The 25,071-nt window shown below is 39.3% G+C and overlaps 1 protein-coding gene across 2 annotated transcripts in view; it reads right to left on the reverse strand.

The window, feature by feature from the left end:
• Positions 1-25,071, reverse strand: part of NADK2 (NAD kinase 2, mitochondrial) — a 33,218-nt gene that overhangs the window by 3,880 nt on the left and 4,267 nt on the right. Inside the window, exons 2-11 of one of the 2 annotated variants that reach the window (XM_066181059.1) lie at positions 13,522-13,610; positions 13,087-13,175; positions 11,499-11,580; positions 10,122-10,205; positions 6,945-7,081; positions 6,076-6,154; positions 3,688-3,831; positions 1,545-1,600; positions 1,408-1,461; positions 828-951 (exon numbers count right to left, since the gene is read on the reverse strand). In XM_066181059.1, coding sequence (XP_066037156.1) covers positions 828-951; positions 1,408-1,461; positions 1,545-1,600; positions 3,688-3,831; positions 6,076-6,154; positions 6,945-7,081; positions 10,122-10,205; positions 11,499-11,580; positions 13,087-13,175; positions 13,522-13,610 — 938 coding nt within the window. Of the gene's footprint in view, positions 1-827; positions 952-1,407; positions 1,462-1,544; positions 1,601-3,687; positions 3,832-6,075; positions 6,155-6,944; positions 7,082-10,121; positions 10,206-11,498; positions 11,581-13,086; positions 13,176-13,521; positions 13,611-25,071 lie in introns of those variants that run through there. The other variant, XM_066181060.1, reaches the window with a different exon arrangement.

The following is a 25,071-nucleotide window of genomic DNA, read 5'->3' on the forward strand; positions in this document are numbered from 1 at the left end:
ACCACTTCCATGGGCAGCCTGTTCCACTGCTTTACAACCCTTTTCATGATGAAAATTTTCCTAATACTCAATCTAAACCTCCACTGGCACAAGCACTCTAAGTTAAAATGATGAATTAGCAAATAATTCAGTTTGGAAGTGCATTTAGTCCAACCTTCTAGTCAAAGCAGGCCTTAAAGACAGGTTAGGTTGCTTAAGGCTTTGCCCAGGACAGTTTTGAGTATCTCCAAGAACAGTGATAAGACAATCTTTAGAGACAACCTGATTGACGGCCTGACTATTCTCACTGTGAATTTTCTTTTTTTTTTTTTTTTTTAAATCAGAATCTTACGTCCTATAAAATCATGGCTCTTGCATTATACTCTGCTCTGAAAAGAGTTTAAGTCAAGTCTCAGTTGTAACCATCCTTTGGTAGCTGAAGACAACAACTGGATTCTCCCTCAGTCTTGTCTCCTCCAGGCTAAAGAAAAGCACTGTTTGCGTCTTTCCTTTATAAACCACTTGTTCCAGCCCCCTTATCCTCCCAGTGGCCCTTTCCTGAATTCAATCCAGTTTGTCCATGTCTCTGTCTCATACTGAGGGAAATGGCACATATCCAAAACTGGGGACAGTGAGATTCTTCTATTCCGTAAGATTGTGCAGGGATCAAACATTAAAAAGCCATAACACAACTAGGAAACATTTTCACCCTGCTGTTACAAGAACAATACTCAAGTCATTCAAAGCACAAACTGGATGTTGAAACACTTCAAGGGAAAGTCCTGGATTGCCCATACTTTGACATACACAGAATGAAGTAACTCTTAACTACTGCAGCCAACACTTACTTTGAAGAAAAACCACGCTGACGGCTACTTGAGAAAACTCTGTTTACAATAGGCTCTCGAACACTGAAAAACATCTTTGGTTCCTCTGGACTGTAGAGCAGAGACTCATTGTAATCATTTGTTACTGTAAGCAGAGAAGTCAGCCATTAGTCTTTCCAGAGAAAATGAGTTAATCTCAGAATCAGACATTCCTCCAGGGAAGAGTGGCTTCTCTATCAAGAGGGAACATCAAGTCTTGACATATGGTTAATAGTCTTTACATGCAAAAAAATTACTTTTAAGGAAGATTCCTTTCAGATCTACTACATGATGAACATTCAGTAGCTCTCTTCTGGTGATTAAATATTAACTGTTTCAAATTTTAGGAGAACTGAAATTCTCCTGAAGAGGATATACAGATGTCTAAATAAGTGCTTTTATTTCAGGTTAGACATTGTTTGCCAACTGCGCCTAATTAACGTTTGTAAGAAAGACTATTACTTCAAGAGTGCTAAAACACCGAAAGCTGAGTAGTACAGAATGCAAACAAAATGAACTGCCAAAGATACTTTAAAAAAAAAATCTTGCCTTTTTTACTAACCTTTCTGTACCAGTTCTGTGTTCAATGGCATATTCAAACTTCCATGCTTTTTCACTGTTGAGCCAAGAGAAAGAGGCCCAGTTAGAGAGATGTATCTACATATAAACTTGGCTAGTAATGCCACATTGTTCACTCACCAATCTTAAGGATCTCTTCAATAGCTTGATGTGCAACCCTGTTAATATTATAGGACCTAGACAGAGAAGAAGTCTTGTTTGCTGAGCTGTACAATTTAGGACAAAAACCGAGCAAAACCAAAAAATCTTGCACATTGATGACAAACTAAATTCAACATTTGCTGAGGAAAAAGAATGCTATTAAGTGTGAGCTGATAACAGTTTATTTTAAAAAAAGTCTTAAGTCAACTCTTGCCTTGGCATCTACCTGTGGCCTTGTAAATCTTAAAAATCCTTTAAGTGAAGTCTTCAGGAAAGAAGAGCATAGGATGTAGTCTCCTTGTCAATAATCCTCCTGCCTTAAAACCCTAATAATTGCTGAATTAAGTCTTCATTAAAAAATGGAAGCCTGACAGTTCTAGAGATTGTGTTTTTACCCTGTCTATCCAACCCTTACTAACTGATTTATTCTCTTAGTTCTCATTTATGAGCCCAACCTTCTTTACAAGTATTTTACCTCTTTATTTATACCCTAAGGTGTGGTCTTGAATTGCACAAGAACTGGTGTATATAGAAAAAAACCAGTCAGATCAGACAGCTCTGCATTTGACACATTTGGATGAAGAAGTCAACACAGTCTCAGTCTGACCTAAGTGAGAACTCCAAAAAAAAGTCTCTCTCCTGTGCTGACACTCAAAAGGGAGCCAGTGCTAACCACAGCCACTGTGCAGCTGTACCATCAAGATCTCACATGCCCAGGTCTCAATACAGCTTAAATTCTTCAGTCCAGCACTTTTGTCATGGCAGTAAAACACCTCAGACTGCAACACAGATCCACTACACCCCTATTTGACGACACAGCTGCTGAACGTGCATGTCCAAAGCTCTCTCTCTTACACTCACTGCCAACCTGCACACCCAAGCAGATGCTATCAGGATATCCTTTTAAACAAGTTCTGGCAGCTGCAGAAAGCACCTGGACATTTAAATGTCAGTCCCAGGAAGTTGAAATTCCAGGAGAGCCCTTAGACAACAGGTTAAGGGAGATCACTCCACTGAGGCTTGGCCTCGGTTTGGAGAAGTCCAGCAATACTGATAACAGCAATGGAGAGGGGCAATCCTGGAGCTTGGTCCCTGATTCTGGGTTTGCTCAGCACAGAGCATATAAGCAAATGAAATGCGTAAGAACAGCATTGAATTTAGACTGTACTTTCCCAAGGTACTGAACACTAGAAAAGTTTCCCTAGCAGTCTGCCAATTTCATCCTCGGCAGGCTCCAGGACTAAGCTATGCTGCCTGAATACAAAATTCTGAATTACAATGAAGAGCAAAACCCAGTAACCATGGTTACAGCATGAATACTCATTTTTGAATTTCATTAAAAGCTTCTGTTTTAGTTCATCTTAGCCTGCCACATATATCCAGTGCCTACTGAACAACTTTAAATTATGAGCACAAACACATCTCTCACATCTCAAAATGAAACTTATTAGACTTACAGGCAGTACTGAGCACGTTTAAACTGAAGTTTAAATAATTTATCCCTCTGATTAAGCTAGCACAGTTCTGTGTAGATATGGCCATCTCTGTTTAAGGGGAGTATTTTGGCAATGAGATTGTCCCCTGTCAATTAAATATGAAAGAAACAAGAGGCTTGAAAGGAGAATGGACAGTAGATGTGCCAGAGAACACTTAAAACTGCTTCAAAATACATGTTTTCCCATTCTTCTTAAAGATCGGATTTTTGTAAGATTACTGGGCTACATCATCTAAGCATTTTAATTTTAGCCGACAAGTGGTTCCTAGATCACCCCAGTATGCTCTCTGCAAGTCACAGCAGAATCACTTTCCCTCACCACGCCCAACCATTCATCTTCATGTGTGGCATGCCACATCTTTCACTGAAATTACACCTAAGGAAAACTTCTGTCTCAGTGCCACAGCTCCTCACCCTTTTAAAGCTTCTCTCCACACCCACACATAATGAGTGCCCTGCTCTTCTCATACACCTGGAACAGCTCTGAGCCATAAGGACAGTGACAATATTAGACTGACTTACCCACAGCCCAACAGATTCTCAGTAAGGACAAAATGCACAGGCCAAATAGGTTCATCTAGCTTATCTGAAATGGTATATTCTGTCAAAACCGCAACATGTACTCACCATGCTTTTGATCCTGTTCCAGTACACACATTAAGCCCTGAACTCTTCTGTTTCTCCCAAGGACCATCATCAACTGATATTTCATAATAGGAGGCCCTATGAAGCGAGAATTTAAAACTGGGTTTGCAGGACTTAAAGTTCTCCCTGAATAAGACAGAACACACAGCCTTATCAGGCACATAACAATTCACAGGGGCTACTTTCAAATCTGGGTCACAATTTCACAGGCTTTGTACAGTGTTTCCCATTTGACAGCTATTTCTGATTCACTCTTTTATAGTGGTTCTTACAATGTACTACAACGATTTGTAGCATTAACTTTCAGTCACAATTTTTCTGCAGTCACTTTTCATGTTAATTCATGAACCTCTGTGGTTCATCTGCAGGGTTTGCTGGACCTACAAATAAAACTATTAATAATTACCCTCCTTGCATAACTGTTGTACAAAACCTGTGTTTATGCTATGATTTGGTCTCATTAAATTATGTCAAGGAACACTAAACATTTCAACATCAGTAAGTAATAGCATGATTGAACCTGAATTCTTTATCACTTCAGTAATTAAAAATCCAGAGATTCTTCATTAATACCTTCACACAATCAGCAGGCTTACATTTCTCTCCAGGACAAATTATTCCTAAACCTCAAAAGTACTAGGTCTTGATGTACACTCATCTCCTGCATATTACTGTTCATCTCTCAGGGGATTCCTAGTGTTAGGCCTAGAGACCAAAGTTTGTCTCTACAAGCTTCAGAATATCCAGGAGTGTACTTACAAACCTAACTTGATATTCATAGTGCCTAATTCAAACTATGACACAGGCTTCAGATTAATAGATATCCTCTCACAAATACCACGTTCACTGTTTTATGCATGACTGAGTTTCACCTTACTTAGTAAACCAAACTAACTGAGCTATGGTTTTAGTCTGGATCCGCTAGAAACACAGCTCTTAGCTGTTTGGTGTCAAACAGTTTATACTCTCAGTAACTAAGGGCATTACTCTGTAACCACTCTTGAGAAGATGGGGAGATTAGAGAATGGCAAGTAAATTAAGAACACAGGTGCACAGCCTGATTTAGTTTAATGTAATTTTTGCAAGCTGGGTATGACAGGTTTTCTGTTTTGTTTTTTTTTTTTTTTTTTTTTTTTTTTTTTTTTTTTTCTTCAATTTACTTGTTTTCATCACTGACAGGCAGAATAAGACTTTAAAAGAAGCTCCTAAAGTCATTTTGTCTAACTAAACAGCAGACCTGGGTATTTGAAACTAACACACATCTTTATGACATTTAAGTCTTCAAGTGTAAGGTCCTGTTAACACCATACTTATTTCTAGAGGTTTGTTTGTAGAGGTATTGTGTTCCTCAGTGGTTCTCAAATACACTGCAACCAAGAGCACAATGTACACTCACAGCATTGGAAAACAGCTTTGTGTTCCACCATCACTGCACTTCAAAGAAACTTCTTAGAATCTTACTGAAATTAGTTTGATTTAGTAGAAGCAGGATTTGTATCTCTTTGAGATTAATTCCTTCTGCCAGTCTGAGGCTGAAGTCCAGACAAAAAAAAAAGCACTCACAGGACATTTATATTATTTGTACCAGCAGTCAGTGTCCCAGGCACTGTACAAACACAAGCTGTTGAACTCTAAAGTGGCTTTTCTCTTGTTGTTTTTCTTTAGAGGTTTTTTTCAAGATAAACAATAAAGTGAAAACTGATATAAAATACAAGTAAAAGTTTGGTCAAATCCTGACTAAGGATAATGTCTTTTACCACAGTCATATTCCCCGTGTCCTTCTTATTGTTTGGCTGCCAAAAATGCATTGATGTTCAAGACAGAAATGGACAGTCAAATGTATCCTGGATAAGGCAGTACCATGACATGATACAAACACATTTCTTAAATGAAAGAAATAACTATTTTCCATCAATAACAAGACTTCTGCCAAAAGCAGGCTGATGCCTTTACATCTAATGACAGAAAGGCAGAAAAAAGGAGTAACGATAAAAGCTATTTCTGCTTGGTCATGATAAAAGCTTATGAAAAGATATTTGAGAAGATAGGGAGGGGAGGAGGCAGTTTAAGGACAGATATTTAAATCATCACTAAAAGGGAAAGAAAAAAGCCAGGAAAAATGAAAGAATAACCAGAGAGGAGGCAGAAAACAAAAAATTAACATTACTGCACTTACATCTTTGAAAATACACTTTGTAATCTTTGTAAATTTGTATTTACACTAGTGTAAATACACTAAGCAATAACACAATCAGTGTTAAATGTTTATGGACTAGCATTGAAATTTAACAGTAAAATCTCATCACTGATTGTCCATTGCAATGTCATAAAAAGAAATCAGTTGTGCCTTGCTGAAACAATCAAACATACCTGGATGAAAGAGATTCCCCAATGAAGACTTCATTGAGTGCTCTCACTGGTAAAAGATGTGGACCAGAAATATCAGACCCTGCAGATATCAAATATAACAGTTTTGAATCATGGACTTAAAACACAAGTTTTCAAAAACCATTCACAATTCATTGGAGGACAGATTCTGCTGCCTGGGTTTGTTTTCTAGAACTAATGCTCCATTTTCTTCGAAGATCCATTTTTTCACTGATTTACTCTGTGGCCAGTCACTGTCCTTTACTGCAGACAATAAATATTTAAACCAAGGTCAGTAATGACACTTAAGTTTAGACACTTTTCCCTGAAAAGTCACAGGCAACCAGGCAGAAGGAAGTGTTCTCTTCTGTCAGTCACTCTTCCAGCCAAGTCAAATCCACTGGCACAGACTTAACAGACATTTCTGAAGAAGTTCAGAGAATTAGGCTTCATACCACAAGGTAATTAAAGGGGATTAACAAATTGTTCACGTTGACAAGGACATCTTAGTGAGCAAATGCAGTACTGGATACAGGTTAGGCACAGAACCATGCATCTTTTAATCAATCATAAAGAAAAGATAAGTGTTCAAGAATTATCTATAAACAGATTCTCACTTCTAATGTCTTATTTGCATGCTGGTAGTCCAAGACCAGCTTTTACAACTCTCAATTAACCTAACTTAAAAGTTAGCATGTGTACACACACACGCTCAAGTAGTAACTCTACAATAACTCTAAGAGACAGCATTTTAAAAAAGATCAGGTATTTTGACAGCAGGTATTTCAAACACTAAAACTTCTACAAATCCTTATCTTCTACTCCAGGTTATCACATGAAAGTGATTATATTCTTGTCAGATTTTAACCTACTTTGATCCTGGAATCTTTCATTTATGTGAGCCCTGCTGTGTTGCTCTTGGCTTAGCTGCTGTTCATGTAAATCCACAGGAGTTGGGTTAATCCCAGTTCCTTCAAGATACAGTCGGATTCTTTGCCGCCATTGCCACCTAAGAGAGACGAAATAAGTCAGTATAAAATAATCATTAAAACATTATACAGTATCTGAGAGTCTCCACTCTCAAAGCAGAACATCTTAAGATTAGGAGCTAAATATATTCAAAGTCACATTTCAAATTTTATAGCTTCCATTATAACTTTTACATTTAGAAGATCAATATTATTAATTGTAAATTCTTTACATTTAGCAATTTGCTACCTAATGTTTTTTGCATGTGTAAAGTAAGAGGACACTGGCCAAAAGTAGCCTACAAAAATTGTAAAAATCTCTCCTTTTTAGGCACGTGATTCTATTACATGAATGAATGACTGATACAATGCTTTTAAGAATAAAGAGCTCTCAAGAATTTACACAGAAATACATGCTGTATTTTTAACATTGTTGTATTTGTACATGTCCAGAAAAGCAGCTCTATGCATCTCCTTATATATAAGGCCTAAAGTATCCTCTCATTTTAAAAATCCCTCCAGGCCTATGAATTTAAGGTGCATAAGAGAATTCATCTGAAGCAAGAGAAGAATATAAAAACAACAGATTTTTTTATTTTTCCCTAGAGATATTAATTCCTTTTCCTCTTACAATCTAAGATATTTTATAAAAAAAAAACAGCAATAGTTTTGACTAAGAAAGCAAATCACAAGAGAAAGTTATGAGCACATGTTTTCCCTATTCACACTGTTGATATCCAGGTGACAGTAACCAATTTTTCCTAAAATTACAAGAGACTTACGCTTATATGACTACATGGCTAGTTTTTCCACTTGTCATCATTACAGATCCTCATTTACACATCCTATCTACCCTTAAATTCCAAGTATGATTTTAGGTAGTCATGCAGAAGGCATGCAGTGAGTATCACTATACTAGCCTCCTTACAATGCTCACAGCTAGAACACGTCACATCCCCTACAAAATTAGAAAATGGGACTGTGCACCTATTAAATACCCCTATTCTGAGAACCTGCTACACCACTGACCACCTAGAAAAAAAAAAGTGGGTAATCTAATATAATTTGTCTTTTATAAATCAATAACGTTGGTTGTCTCGTGGTTTACAAGGTCCATGTTAACACAGATTGTTGCACTGACTGATATGTCAGGGATAAGGAGAAAAAACAATTGCCCTTTTCCAGTTCCTGGCAACTCACCATCCACTACAACTCCAAGACACCACAAGCCCTTCCAGACAAGGATTCAGTTACCCACCTATTTCAAAGTTTGCCTAGGGCCAAACAAAACTAAGAACTCTCAAATGAAACACTTGCTCATGCTCTTGCTTGAGGATAAAGTTCCTATTATTTCAGAAAAGTAATTAGAGAAATCCTTTCTGTTTCGCTCTGGTGAGGCTTCAGCTCCACAATGAGCATTAACAGGAGTGTCAGCAACAAAAAATATAACTTTGTTTCCAACAAAACATCCAAATTGCCAAATGTCAAGGGAGATTATCTTAATAAGCAGGATGAGTTTTACTTAAGCAAATTAGAATGATGGAGACTAAAAAGCTTCTGTTTTCTAAATCTTATAATATGTGAGTTGAAAGTACCTGGTCCTTTAGCAATACATATTGAAACTCAATCAGTTTTTATCCTGGCAACTGTATTTTTTAATTTCAGAACTTTTCTATGGCACAAATACAGTAACACTTCAAGTTACAAATTTAATATGATAGAAGTATAAACAAAAATCAATTGCTATATACTTTCATATGAGTAACTGATTTCTGTTAGATAGTTTGTCATCACAAAAATATTCTGCAAAGTTATTATACTACAGAACAATGTTTCTTCCTAAGTATTAAAAGACTAGTCTGTTCTTTAAAATTCAGCTTGCTTCTTTTTAAATCAAGAGATTATACTATTTGAAGAATATTTAGTACTGAAAGCATCAAGCTATATTCAGCATGAAGAAATGTTTTGCCTTACAGTAATGTGTTAACAAAATTTAAACCACTTTATCTCAATCACCAAAACTTCAGATGCAACACACTGATCATTTCCTAACTGTATGTGTTTCATTAGCTTCTATTCTTATGGCCATCACTGTACTACATGTTTTTGTGTCCTTGACCTGGGGTGACTTTATGATGCTTGTGTCGCCAGTTATCTGTTCTGTTTATGCTGGATATTAAGTTTTGCACCTTCCAGAGGGGTTCCGAGAGCAAAGAGGGGAGAAGACGCTGCAGTCTGTTTGCAGACCCTGCGCTTGCTCCCCTCATCGTCCTCACGGACTGCCTTGTCTGCAGCATGGACAGCAGGAGAGAGCTCTCTGCTTTTAGTTAGCTTCTAGCTAGCTGAGGCAGAGAAGTTCCCCAGACTGTGGCTTTTCTTTTTCTTGGAACTGATCAGCCTGCTCTGGACTGAAAACCCCGAAGAGCACCGGGAGCTCACACCTGTGTCCCACCGGGACCTGGGACGTGGCATTTTCCAGCACAGCAGGGACTGATAAGGGATGGAACGAGATGAGCTACACCCCACAACAAGGACTTTCTGGATTTGCCATCTCTTCAGAACTGCAAGACATTTTATTGTTTAATATTACTAATTTTTTCATGTTTGTGAGTACTTTGCTTGTTAAATGAACAGTTTTTTCCACTTTTCTAGAAGGAGATTTTCCTCCTGAACCAGCTGGGGGAGCGGCAGCTTGAATTTGCTTTCTAGAGGAGAGCACTTCAAAAGTTTCCTCCAATATTTGCCCTTAACCAGGACAGTCCTAAAATACATCAACTAATATACCCTTTACAAGAATGCAGTTCCTCAGTTATGAATTTGCTGAGTCAGAAGTGAAAAGCAATTATTGCAGGTCATACCAGAAGACTTTTTGCTGGAACTGGCAGTCAATTTTATCATTTGTATTCCAGTCTCACTCTAGACCCAAAAATTCATTTTTCGCCACTATAAACACCTACACAAAATTCACAATTTGAGCCATGAAGATTTTACTGAGCTTCACCTGCTCCTTAGGAACTGCACATGATTAGGTGTTTTCCAATCCCTCTATGTTTCTGAAAACCAAAGATCAGTGAATCCTACCTGAACTCACCACGATAAAGCTTCTGTAGTGCTTCAGGAAATGAATGTGTGTATCTCACAGGCAAGCACAGGTGACCTTCTGATCTGGTAGCAAAAAATGACAATGAAAATGAAAGTGTTACTGTTCAGATTTGGTACCTTTGGAAAATAAAACAAAAACAGATCTCCCTATGTGTTACACCTAGCAAAGCTACACTTCTTAGACCTTTATGAATCTCTACTATTCTTGCACAGTACCACATCAGCAGCAACACACTGCTCTCAGCTCCTGGAGTCTGTGTGACTGAGATGAGATATTTCTCCCACATTTCCCCTAAAACCTGTTCTGCTAATAATCCTGCAGGAGTATGTAAACACTAATATAGTTCCTGTGACCATTCTAGGCAAGTTAAGCTTAATATAAACCTGGCAGGTTAGAAAAAAAACTTCTACCACTTACACACAAGTTAGCTAGCAACATGAAGAGCTAAGCAACATGCCTAACATCAAAAGAATCTCATGTCAAAACCAGAAGACTAAACACGGCTCCCTTCCATGAGTAATACATGACAGTTTGAAGGCATTTGTTATTTGAATCCTACTAGTTGGGCTTGGTAATGCAGAATAGCTACTCAGAGCATTTGAAAAGTTTTGGAAGGGAAGGTACCTTCTGACCACCACTTTACATACTAGGAATAAATTGTCAATAACAAAAGCAGAAATCTAAATCTGGAATTCTCAGCAGGCAGCAGAGACTTGATGAATGCGGAGTTTCACTTGCTATCCACATGAAGATTATACCAACCAAGCAGTACTAACACACTGCATCCACTAAGCTCTAAGATTGATGTGGGCAGGTGGGTACAGCTTGTGCAGAGTTTATAACAGGACAGCAAAGTGCCAACAATTGGCTCAGGAGACTGAGTTTTCTGAGGTATCTCATGGTTTACATTAAGAAACCACAGCAAACTTCTTCATCTTAGGCTCTACTGGATCCACCTTCTTCACAAAGAAATTAAGATTCTGTGTGTTCATGCACCACACTCAGCTGCTTTTACCAAGTCCTTCTTCCTAAGCTCTCTACTGCCATCTCTAGCCTCAAACTTCTGGTTAGTAATATACATTAACTAGCTGCAAATGCTGTTACACTGGTGTGCAAGAACATTTGTGGCACTGTAACACAGTCATGCTTGTCCAATACTACTTCATGTCCACTCAGATGAGACAGGGGAACTCCCTGTGGAAACTTTTCTAAAAAAACAACAGATTCTCCTGGTATCTACAACCCACTAAAACAGACGTTTATGCTGCCAAATGCTACAGGTATGCCTCATGTACCATGAAAACAGATGCACAGTGTGCCTAAATAAGGCACTGATTTCCCAAATATGTTTTTACCTTTCAGGATCAGTATTTATTCCAATGACTGGTTTAAATTTATCGAAGACCTTACTGGCTGCCAACAACATTGTACCATCACCTATAGAAACAAAGAGATCAAAAGTTAGTTTCATTTCACATTCCAGTACCCCAAACAGAATGTACTCGAACATTAGCATTATGTGCATTTATGTCAATAACAAATCAGGCAAGCTGGACAAAAGTAAAATGGGACAGAACTACTGACACCTTATCAAATAAGAGTAGTGACAATTGAATTCAGAATAGCAAACATGACTGGAAAAAGTACAACTTATCTGACATGTATACATGCCCAGGCAATTGAACATGGCAGAAGCAAGCTATAAAAGAGACTTATGGAAATTTGGGTACATTTATCAGCAGGTAAGAGAAATTCTTTAACAAAAGTGAATTTAGGAAGTATTGCTAAACAAAGCCACAGGAGACCGGAAACAAAACCAAATGTTACTGTGAATCACATAAAAACAATGACTTTAGTTTCATCCCAGTTGTCCTCCTAAAAGGCAATTTAAAGGTCTTATTTGGCTTCAAATAGGCACACTTGAAAAAGAAGTCTTAGGTAAGCAGAAATCTCAGAAGTAGAAATCTTTAAATGTACTGGTTTCTCCAGATATTGGTATTCTTTCCTGTCTGTTAAACAGAAAGGAAACTATAACCTCATTCAGTCTTTGCACGAAGGTACAAGCTCTGAACAGCACGAAGACATAAGCTCTGAAAACCTCAGATGATGTATCACTTCCCAGCTGCTTGCCTCAACCATGAAAATTTTTGCCACATACAAACTGACACTTTAGGGAAGTTCTTTGCAATCTACAGGAGTGTGATAGCATGTTTCAGGAATAAAATTTTCTACTCATTCTTCATGGTGATTAGTACTTAAGGCAAACTAGACTAGTGGGAAGAGAAAAAGCTGTGATCAAGCCTATTTGTCACAGATGAGTGAACACTATGTCAGAGCCCAGCAACACAATGCTGTATTTGCAGCATATCCCAAAAAATAACACTGAATGAACTGCTGCAATCCAATATTAAAAATAAACAATCAGATTAGTTGCTCTGTTCGTTCATCTGGAAAACACTTATCAGTGGCACAAGATGCTCAGAAGCTGCAGACTTTTACCTGTACCATCCAACTTGAAACGCCAGTCACTGGATTAAGTATGAAAGCAAGAAAGACAGTTTGAGCAAGGGGACCATAAGGTGGTATGTTAATCTACACCTCACACCCCAGAAAACAATGAGTAGGTTTCAGAGCTACATAAAATCAGATGACATCAAACATTTTATCCTCTTTAGTTGAAAACTACAGTAAATTCCGCAGTTTCTATTGTTTCGCACATTAAAAACTTTTCCAGTGGCCATGCACTGGTATTCTTTTTCCATGGGCCACAATTATAGATACTTGAGGCAGACAAGATGGTCATAACTACTGCTTTTTGTCAGATTCTCTGACAATTAGATTAGCAATTTTTTCAGAATCAGAATCAAACACTGCAAAGTATTTTTGAGAAACTTCTCTACAAAAACATACTGAAACAAATACTTCCCTTCCATAAAGTCATACCTCCTGCTGATATAACGGCATCTGCCCACCGAACTGTCTCTTCATTATACTCTCGACGCTTAACAAGACGAACTTCTATCCTTTCGTTCCTGTAAGGTTCAGAGAAAGTCTGAATTCTGTCCTGTATTGTTCATTATCACAGCCTTCCAAAATTTGTCATGCAGCTAAGGAGTAATTACAGTTCTACTGGGCTTAAAAACACTTGACACATAAATCCTGTACTACTTTCTTGTTTATTTTCAAGACAATACAACACGCTAGTCAACTGAACTGAGCCAGTTCCATGATGGTTCTTTCAGAAATGACTGTTCATCTGCACCCCTCTCTTTTTAGTACTCCTATTTTACTAGCATTTGAAACATGAGGCTTCCTTTTGCAAATCTACATGTATTTGCACTGTGTCTGAAATCCTCAACATCCATAATAAAATCTTACCGTAAGCTGTCTACAACATGCTCCACGTTTTTTGTGTGAATGCGATGCCGTTCCAGCAGACCAGCATAGTTAGATCCCTTCAAGGCAAGCTGTAAGACAAATGGGTTTCGTAGAAGTTAAGTAAAGTACTCTTGAGCAATGCAAATAGAAGTTATAAAAAAATGATGTGTTTTCTCTCAGCAGAGATACCTTTTTATAAGCCTTCCATTAATTACATTTCTATAAACATAGCAGTCAGGTTATATTGAGTAGTTCATTAAATTAAATTAATCAAATGGCCACAGCAGTCTAGAATCACAGACTACACAAATATATAAACAAGCATACTACATTGACTTCCATGCAGCTCCAGACATTTTGCTCCTGAATCTGCCAACTGATTTAAATTCCACATGAATCCATACAATTACACTAACTATATTTCTCCCATGTGCTGAAGCACCCAGTTAGCACAAAATTGTGCTGCAGAGAAGACAGACAACAGAAAAAGCAACAGGAATGACAATTAAGAAAGCAGAGCCTGAAATACCTACAGCATTACCCTTCAAATTGTATCTGCGCTAAAATGGAAGACTGCCAAGTGCTGACAAAGGTGACATTTTCTCTGCATCAAAAAAAGCTTAAGGACAATCTACCTACTACTTCTGATACTGTTCCCTGGATTATATGCCACGTTTTTCAAACAAGTTGATAACGATAACAAGACAAACTGTGCAGGTGCATTCTAGTCTCATCCTTTCTGGAAACTTAAGAATTGGAATACTTAATCTCAACACATTCTTCAGACCATGGAAACATTTTGCAGTTTGTATAGATACACTCATAAACAGGCAGGTGAGATTACTGATATGTTGCAGTTTAGTTTTTCAACAAGTTTTTGTGCGAGTAATTCAGTCACTATTTGTTCACTATCTTATTTAGTGAGGGGGGCCCTCATCTGGGGCTGATACTGCCAAATATGTGTGTGCATGGAGATAAAGAAAGTGAAAGAAAGAGGGTGCAAATGATATTAAGCAAAAGGAGTCTATAAATACATTCATAGTGAAAGTGATGCTGCTTTGAGCAGCAGGCCCCTGATGCTCCTTCTAGCCTGAATTAATCTACAATTCTACTGTCATTGCTTCCTTTTCCCTCAATAGTTAAAACCAATTTATCAGCAGAGAAACAGAACTTCTCCTAGAGTTTGTGTAGAGGAATTCATCTGTGCCAGAAGCTCTAAACAGGCACTTCCAGCAATTTATTCAAATGCCTTTATTCAAAGTTTTATACCATTCCAAGAGAAAGTGGTGCCAGACAGCCTTGTCTAATCCCATTTTCATAGACTCTCAACTCCAGAGAGAAGGGGAGAGGACTGTTAGGATATGACAACTGAAGTCAGCCACAATCCAATACCCAGGAAATTATATCTTTATTCATCTGACACCCGTTCATGTCAAGAAATCCAACCATGAACTAAGTATGTAAGATAGACTCAGCACCAAAGAAGTCACAGAAAAGAATGTAATTGGCTGCTCTAGAACTGCATTGCTGTTCCACTCACTATATTTCCAACTGGAAATCAACTTGCAGGAACAAAATCTTCAGGTGGTCTTATAGCTGGGATCAGGAAAACACTTCCAACAGAGCTGCCCGGATGCATCAACCGCACTAAAGGAAGACAGTGGGGGTAACTGCCTGCCAGCTATGCATGATCACACACAGACACAGGCATGTGGATTATCAGAAAACGTCCAGAAGAATACTGCAGGTTATTTTTCCAAAGGTTGCTCACACTGGTTTACTGGGATACAGGGTGTTATGTCCCATTAATTGCCTCACACACTTATATCCTTTGTTTCCACTCCTAAGCTACTATGCCTGTGCACCCCAAACACATCTTGGTCCTGCAGAGTCCATGGTATTGCACTGTGAAACTTGAATTACGCCCCTGTGGGCTCTGGGGAGGGAAAGATTACACGAGGCTATGCTAGTTACAGCACTGCCCATTGCTGGGTCTGCTGTCAGCCTCCACTTGAAGGAGAAAGGAAAAGGTAAAGGAGTTATTTGCCTCTCACAGACATCTGCTGCTGAGCACCACAGGTCTAATTTGCTAGGAGAATTTTCAATTGCACATTCAAAGCACAAATTGATCTTGCTTTACCACAAGAACAAGAAATCCACAATCAAATAATTTCCAAAAAACAGCATTACTAAAATCAGGATTCCCCTAGAAGTATCTGCTGCAAATGAAACAAGCACCTGACAAGCAGACTGCTGTGGCAGTGCACTTTTTTCAGGCTGCTGTTAGTTCTACACAAAATAGAAACCACAAACTCCATCTTGCAATTTTAGGTACTTCATTTATTTGGCTAATTTGTCAGCATGCTATCTTTCAACTTGATGGAAGAGAGTTTTTATCTCAGAACAATAACAATGTAATAATTCTCTCTGTGATCATTTGCAGGTTTTTGAGCCACCAACATCAGTGGTAAGCCAACAGCTAACATTTCCCTAGCATCACCATGAAGGAGAGGTATGGGGGAGTGCCATTGCAATGGAACAGAGTCTGTTCTGTAATTTACACTTGCCATAGCTGAGTTAAATTATTTCATTAACAGCTTTAGAGAACAGAAGAGGTTGCTCAGCAAATAAACTATCAGTATTCTGACAACTGGATGAACCATTTCAGCAGCACTGTAGGACAGGCACTGAATGTGTAGATCTCCTCTTTGAATTTAACTCTAGAACAAGTAAGCACACATTACTGAGCAAGAAAAATGAAAGTTAGGGCCTTTAGTTTAAATGGCTGTGCTACATCTATGGAGTTAATCAATTGTCCTGATTTGCAAAAGGCTCCAGAGATTACAACAGTTTGTTCATCTCCAGCGTCATCTCTCTGTTCAGAGATTAATAGCTTGCAAGTTCATTCATCTAAGGACTCACAAATGGGAAGGCTGACTGAGCCTAATCACAGTCAAGTATATCCAACAGGAATGCTAATAATCAGCTGCTCTCACTCGACTACTCTGAAGAACCAGGGAAGTGCCTACAGTCCTTGTGGTCAGAAGCACAGAATCACAGCGTGGCTGAGCTAGAATGGACATCTAAAGGTCCATTCCTCTCCATTCCTCTGGTCCAACCTCAGGCTCAAGCAGGGCCACCTGAATCCACCTGTCCAGACCCAGATGGCTTTGGAAGAACTTCACAGATGGAGCCTCTACCACACCTCTGGGCAAACTGTGCTAGTGTCCAGTCACTCTCACAGTGAAAAGCTGTCTCTCAATATTCAGACAGACGTACCTGTATTTCACTGCCTCTTCTGCCTCATATCCAGCACCTGAGTGCCACACTAGAACCATGACAATACTGCTGCTGGAAAGAGGTTTGCACTTACACAAAGCATAAGACCAAACTGCGACTAGCACCTGGTAGCTTACCTGGAGTAAAAACTTCCAAAGAGCAGAAGGCAAAGATCAGGCAGTCCAGTTGCTGTGTGCATGATCACCTCCCTAAAGAGCCTTGAAGACACTTGGGATGTATGGACAGCACAAGGACAGCCTGACTCTCAGGCCCAATCATCAGACAGGCCCCCAAACATGTGCCAGGCTAGGGTTTTGTCAAATGACTCCTCAAAAAGGCACAAAGGTATTAGATTTTACATGAAGACAACTTTCAAGCTCTTCTTCTTTTGGAGGAAGCTCTGATTTACAATTAGGCCTGTTAATATGACCTTAATACCACACCAAATAAAATGCATGAATATATATACAAGAGCAATTCTAGCAAAAAGTGCATTAGCATATGAAAACAGAGACAAAATGGACAAAAATACATTCAGGCACAACTTCAATAGTAGTCTTAAACCTCACAGCAGAAATGCAATGCAAAGTAGGCTTCCAGAAGTGCTTGTAGTGGAAAATATACTCAGGGGAACAGAACATTTCCTATGAATGGAGCTATTTTTCCATAGCCTGAAAGAGAAAAGGTCTAAATCAAGTATCTAAGAATAGCTCTTCTTGAATATTCTGGCCTGATCATTTCTTTAAGGAAAGAATGATTTTTCACGAAGTTCCTCTAAGTTCACAGAGTCACTTATTCAAGGGACTTTTGCTTGACTACCTTCCTTCTGTAGTCTTAGCCTGCAACTCTGGCAAGTCCCACCTAACTTGGTTTAAACTGTGGGTTTGCTGTCCTTTAGTAATGTTTGCCCTGCAGGAACAAAGCTGCACAAGGACATGGCTTCTAGACACAAATACAGAAGACAACACAAAGCCAACACAAAGTAACATCAGAATACCAGTGTTGTCCACATATGTGCATTATGATCATTGATTTAGAAAATGGGAAAGGAAAAGCCATAGCTGAGTCCTACTGAGCTTAATGCTTAATGCTCATTAAGCATTAGGATAAAAAAGTATATTCTCTTACAGAAACATGGATATTGTCTGAAGTGAATCTGTCCACTAATCACCTTCTGAGTCTCATCCTAGTAGAATCACAGATTTGGATTGGAAGGGACCTTAGAGACCATCTAGCTCCAGCCACTCTGTTCTGTACTGGGACACCTTCCACCAGACCAGGTTGCTTAGAGCTCCATCCAGTCTGGGCTTTGAGGGACGATGCATTCACAAGTTCTCTGGGCAACCTGTGCCAGAGCCTCAGCACCTTCATGGTAAAGCACTTCCTCCTAACAGCTAAGCTGTATTTTCCCTCTTTTAGCTTAAAGCCATTCCCTTCATCCTGTCAATACACTCCCTGACAAAAGGCCCCTCTTCAGCTTTCCTGTGGAGCTCCTTCAGGTACTAGAAGGCGCTTTAAGCTCTCCTCAGAGCCTTCTCTTCTAAAGGCTGAACAGCTCCAACTTTTTCCTCACAGGAGAGGTGCTCCAGCCCGACGATCATCTTTGTGGCCCACCCCTGGACTTGTCTGGTATGATTAAACGAAACTTTTCAGATGTACTTTGGCCTTATATGAATGTATATATATTCTCATTACTAGGCTTATGCTTAATTTACAGCATTAACTTCCACGCAGCTTTAAACTATACCAGGATGGAGTTAAAGCCTCAGTGTACCAATCACTTGTTTTATGACTTGGTCATTCAGAAGTTAAACTAAATGTCTGACCAGAAAGAAAAAAAAAAAGAAAAACAAGACAAAACAAACAAACAAACAACAACAATAAAAAAAAACCCTTAACAACAAAAAGCACAGATCTAGAAACAATTACTCTCTCAAATTTCTACAGTGAGCTTGCCCACACACGCACCCCAGCTGGAAAGCAAGAACAGATCACTGCTTTACAATCTACCTAATTTCTACAGAAGAACCAACAAACAATATAAACAGATTTAGAGATCAATTGCTGAAGAGAAAAAATTTGAATTTTAACCTAAAGACAAAAATACAATGAGCACTAACATAACAATCTGTTTCTAAGCAGAGTACGACACTGTAAGTCCTGTGTTTTCAGAAATTGTCTCTTGAGATTTAACCATGTGTCTCAAGTATAGCCAAAGTTAGTGTTCAGTTTTGTTCTGCTTCAAGAGAAACAAGATTTTGACAGACTTACAGAAAAAATATTCTTCTCAATACATTAAGTTTTGATCTAGAAACAGCTTTGAATATGGGATGTATTTCAAACCATACACTTCCCTTAGCTTTCCTGACTAAACTTGGCTTTCATTCAAAATTTCTTTAATTATCAAAGTCAACGACTGTCAATCTACAGGCAAGTAATTATCCTATGTTCTAGCATTAACTAGTTAAAACAAAGCTTGATTTGTCATGCTAAAACAAATGCAGTTTTCCTCACACTAAACTTTTGGATTTCTTAGGAGCTCAAACGAAATACTAAGCTTCTCTATTTCAAAATGTAAAAATAATCCACATACAAGTACATGGGATTAAATCATGGTTCAGCATCTAAATCTTAGATAATAAAACGCCAACAACAAAATAGATAAACTGAGCAGCTAGCCTTAACAGAACCTGCCCAACAGAAATCTGTACCTCAGAGACACATTTTAAGTGTCCCACAGGAAAGGGTCTGCTAGGGCAGGCACAGCAAGTTTGAACCACAACTCTGAATGGGTAATGTTTTTACCAGCCATGAGCTGGAACTGATGGGGAAGCTGAATTTGGTGGTTGTACACAACAGATACCCAGGTTCGAACATGACACTAACTTTCATGGTAAGCACAGGACAGCACACCTTTGATTTATAGCAGAAAACAAGTATAATTTGTGAGCTTCAACTGCTGTATTCACACCAGTGACAGCAGTTTGCTGACAACACCAAGACCTGTGGTGCAGTTGATATGCTGGAGGATGAAGGTGTCATCCATGGGACTCTGGCTTGAGGGGTGCCTCTATATAAACCTCATAAAATTCAAAAAGGCCAAATGCAAGGGGCTGCACCTAGACTGAGGCAGTATCAATACTGGCTATCAGATTAAGAGATTGAGAGCAACCATGGAGAAGAAGTGGAAGGTGCTGCTGAATGAACAGCTGGACACAGCACAGCAATGTGAGCTCACAGCCCAGAATGACACCCCAGGCTGCCTCCAGAGCCCTGTGGGCAGCAGGGGAGGCAGGGGATTCTGCCCCTTTACTCTGCTGAGACCCAGCTGGAGCACTGCATCCAGCTCTGGGTTCCCAGCACAGGAAGGGCACAGACCTGCTGGAGTGAGTACAGAAAAGAGACACAAAGATAATCAGAGGGCTGGAGAACCTCTAGTGTGAAGACAGGCTGAGAGAGATCCTTAATATCTCCTTTCACAGAAGTTGCCTGTCTTCCTAGAAGGGGAAATGTGGTCTAATTCTTCTTGCACCAGAAATAATAGATGCATGATCAGATCTCATACAGTTTGGCTATAAAGACTCAAGACAGTAAGGCAACCATATTTAGAAAAAAAAAAAAAACAAACAACAAACCTAGTCAAATTTAAGCATTTACTGGAAAATTCCAGGCCTATTGAATAACACCATTTGATAAGTCACTGGCTTAATGTGGCATGTTGACCCTGACTAGCTGGATGTCAGGCGCCCACCCAAAACTGCTCTTATCACACCCCTTCACAATGAGACAGGGAAGAGAAAATATAAGGAAAGGCTCACAAGTTGAGATAAGAATAGGGAGAGATTACTCACCATTTACCATCACAGACTAAACAGACCCAGCTTCAGGAAATGAACTGAATTTATTATGAATCAAAATCAGGGCAGGATAATGAGAAGTAAAACAGATCTTAAAAAACATCTTCCCTCGATTTGTCCCAGCTCTCCCTCCCCCACCCCCCCAGTGGAACAGGGACATGAGCAAGGCGATACAGTCAGTTCATCTCAAGTTGTTTCAGACACTGCTCAAGTAGAGGAGCTCCATCCCCTGCTCCAGCCTGGAAGCTTTCCCATGGGTGATAATTTTTCAAAAATTTCTCCAGCTTAAGTCTTTTCCATGGGCTCCACAACTGGCTTCAGTTTGGGTCCCCTCCACAGGGTGGAGTCCCTCAGGAACAGGCTGCTCCACGGTGGGCCCCTTGTGGGGTCAAAAGTCTTGCCAGCAAACCTGCTCCAGTGTGGGCTGCTTTCTTCCTGGGCCACACGTCCTGCCAGGAGCCTGCTCCAGCACACGCTTTCCATGGGGCCACAGCCTCCTTTGGGCATCTCCCTGCCCCACTGTGGGCTCCTCCAGGGGCTGCAGGTGGATCTCTGCTCCCCCCTGGACCTAAGGGGCTGCAGAGGCACAGCTGCCTCACCATGGCCTGCAGGGGAATCTGTGCTGTGGTAACTGGAGCATCACCATCCCTCCTCCTTCACCGACCTTACGTCTGCAGAGCTGCTCCTCTCACACATTCTCACTCCTCTCCTCTGAGAGCAATCACATTTGCACAGTAATACTTTTTTCCCCCTCTTAAATATGTTACAAACCGAGACGACACTACTACCTCTAAACGACTTGACCAATGCCAGCGACAGTCCATTTTGGATCTATATGGCACCAGCTATCAGACACGGGGGAAGCTCCTGGCAGCTTCTTACAGAAGCCATACCTGTAGTCCTGCCCACGACCAAAACCTGGCCACATAAACCCAATACACTCAACCTCTTGCTAACAACAGGGCCAGTTTCAGTAGAATTATGCTTGTGGTACCAGTGGATTAACCTATTTTGGGACACCCAGCTCCTTCAAGGACCTGCAGTTCAGCTCAGACTTGCACAAGTGCTCTAAAACCCTCTCTAAGGTGAACCTTTAGAGAGTCTCAGTGAGCAGCTGCAGGTCCTGTGAACTTAAAATGCACTGGCTTCTGATTAATAGCTATAAAATCCAATACACAAAGACAATGTGTTTTTGTACAGGAAGGCTTCAATAATGGGTATTTGCTTTAACTAAAGCATCAGAAAAACCAAAATAAACTCCTACTGTTGATCAGAAGTATCAAGGCTCAGGTTTAATTTTTCCATAAGGCCTTGAACATGGATCAGGTTTTCCAACACAAGCTACTGTTTAGTTGCAAGTCATAGCATTAAATCCAATTCCTCCTCCCTTTCCAGTCTGGATTATTATATATTATGTATTATGTATATTATATATATTATATATTATCCAGACACTTGCTTTTAAAAAAATGTGCTAAGTTAACCAATGCACTAAAAGTCAGTACCAAATACACAAGGAAGGCAAGAAGGCTGGAGTCACCTGACCAGCACTACTGACTGATTTACTGACTTGCTGTCAATTGCTCAGATTTTTTCCCAGTATTGGTCCTGGCAATTTGCTATGTTTCTACAAGCTTGCTGCATCACCCCTCATACTGCAGAAGTCCCGTGGGCTACTTTAGCTAGGAATATTTTTTCCTTATATTTTCCTCACTTTTTTCTTCAGTAATTTAGACCCCTCACTTTCATTACACAGTCACAGCAGGCCTTCAAATGCTGCTGTAGACGAATGTATCTTCTGTAGAAAAATGATTGTGAAGTATAGATATTGTAGCATTTTGTATACCAGTACTTCTGCAATAGTTGACTTCACTTGCAACAGTATGTTCCTGAAGTTCTACAGAAATGCTGCTTTAGGGCAAGAGTTTGATGCATTCATGAACAAAAGTTAAAATACCATTAACTGTTTACTAATTGTTCATCCAACATATTAAAGCATTATTGTCATTTTAACCACATCTGAAAACTACACATAGTGGTTTGCAATTCAAAGGCTCATGCAGAGCAAACTGTTGCATGAACAGTGGAAACTGCTTTTTTCACCAACAGATTTCTAGAAAACATGTGCAATCTGGGAAATTCAATCATTCTCATTAATTCAGTACAACATCAACATGATGCTGTAAATCACAACTAATGAAGCCAGCATTAAAGTCAGTTTAAAACCAGCATTAAAGTGACTTCCAATAAGCAGCCTCCTTCAACTATATAATGCATCGTATCTTTGGTGATATAGTCCCAGGTTTAATTTAGGTGAATTACACTGAAATGCCCTACTTTTATATTTGTTTGCTATATGTCACTGAGTATACTTAAATGGTGTGCTGGAAAAAACAAATCTTATGGAAAAAATAATTAGTACCTCGCATTTAATAGTTTCCATCATTTTCCAGACCCATCTTAGAACAACAACATAGGAGAAACTTTTTAAAAAGCAAATGCAAGCAAAGTGACTTAACACTGATGCAAACATCAAATTTCAAAGGTAAAGATAAACACATGCACACCATGTTTATGTAACTTGGAAAGCATTTACACCCATCTCAGTTTCCAATGGATTAGTTCAAAATTTTTATTCCTGGGAAAAAAGTTTCTTTAGCTGTATATAATCCTAGTAGAATATAACCTGTGTCTTGAATTCTGGATGCTTCAATCCACTAAACTGAGTTACTACTTTTCCCTTTTTTCAGGATATGTTAGAGAACAGTATAGGATAAGGTAGAGAATAGATAGTCCTAACAGCTTTAAAACACTTTATGTGCTCCGTAAAAGAACATCGACTGAAAAAATTCGTATTACAAGGTAAGAAGATACGGGCAGTCTGAATTCAACAGAACACTGAAAAACTTCACACTATCACCTCATTCATTATGGAAGTTTCTATTTAAAGATACTGCCTTCAAATATACCCTGTACATGTGGATCCACAACAGGACACAGGGTTAAATGCCCTAATACTTACTGATTTTCAGAAAAGCAACTATTTTAGTCGTCTGCTAAATTACCAGATTTCATTTTAAAATTAGAATTCAGTTGAGCTTTGAAGTTTGCATCTTGCTTTTCCATTCTGCTGCCTTCCTTCCATTTGCAAAAATTCCAGCCTTCTGAAAATATTTCACTAGCACTTTATAAATAAGCGTTCGAGATGATCACAGGTATCAGTACTGAAGTGCAGTCTTCTAAACCAGGAATCTAAGAACAAAACACCAGGCTATTTTCCAAAACTGTATCTTCAGATGGTGGTATGAGTGTTACAAGCCTGTAACACTAGTACCTAGGAAAAGTAATTCAAAAGTGATGTTAAATTAAAAGGGCATCTTTCTCCACTTAATGCAAAAAATAGCAAAGAATTTTTCTGTAATTAAAACCAAAAATCTATCACCTATCAAGTTAAAGGTAAAACAGTATATTTCCCACAAGAGGGAATTTTTTAAGAGACATGAAAACTTTACTGCACAGACTAGCAACAACTAGTGCTGTACACTTGTAAATTAGGAGCTGGAGGGTAGGAGGATACTGTTCTGCTACACACACCCCTCACACCCCACCCCCAGTTCTGTGAGACTGTTGTGGTGCACAACACAGGAGCCCCAGCTGAAGCTCACCTACCTGCTGGGCAGCACTCCTTCCTTCCTTCCTGGCCAGCCCTGCTCAGGATGTTGCTGCTGCCCGATGCACCACCTGTGCGAGTTCACACTGGCCTCTTTCAGGGGAGGCAATATCATGACAACAGGTTATCTCTTCCCTAACCAGACACCAGTTTTCTATGAAGCTGTATGAACTTCACATCACTGAAATTACCACCCCTAGCAACTAGTTGCATTGGTCCAGAAGAGCCTAGATTTGTTCCAAACCTCCAACCTGCTCCCCTCCCTGCTCCAAATAAAGACACATAAACCAGCCACAACCGAGTATCAACTCTAGTCCACACTGAACAACTTCCTTCCAATTAAGACCAAGACAAATGCAACTTTTCATATGATAAGACACTGTCAGAGATAGAACTATGTATGAAATGTGTTTGGACAGGTAAATTGTTCATCTTCCCTAAATACCTTACAGCTGTGAGAAGTCAGCAACTTAACACATCTGCACTATCAAACAAAACAGAAACCAGAAGTCAGGAAATGAGCTTTATCTATTACTGGGGCATTATAATCTCTCAGTTTACATAAGGGCAACAGCAGTGCTTCCTCTGCCTGGACTTACTGAGAGTGAAATAAACAGAACTTGAAACAGCCTTCAGTATTAGTTGACTGGATCATTCATTTTTGTAACTAGCCATACTTAGATGCTAATCTCAGTAAACCAGGTCACAAGAAATGCAAACTGCTGTCACTCCTGGTAAGCAAAC

Source organism: Chamaea fasciata, unplaced genomic scaffold (assembly GCF_029207755.1).
Source record: "Chamaea fasciata isolate MVZ Bird 193981 ecotype frontalis unplaced genomic scaffold, bChaFas1.0.hap1 SCAF_4, whole genome shotgun sequence".
NCBI lineage: Eukaryota > Metazoa > Chordata > Aves > Passeriformes > Sylviidae > Chamaea > Chamaea fasciata.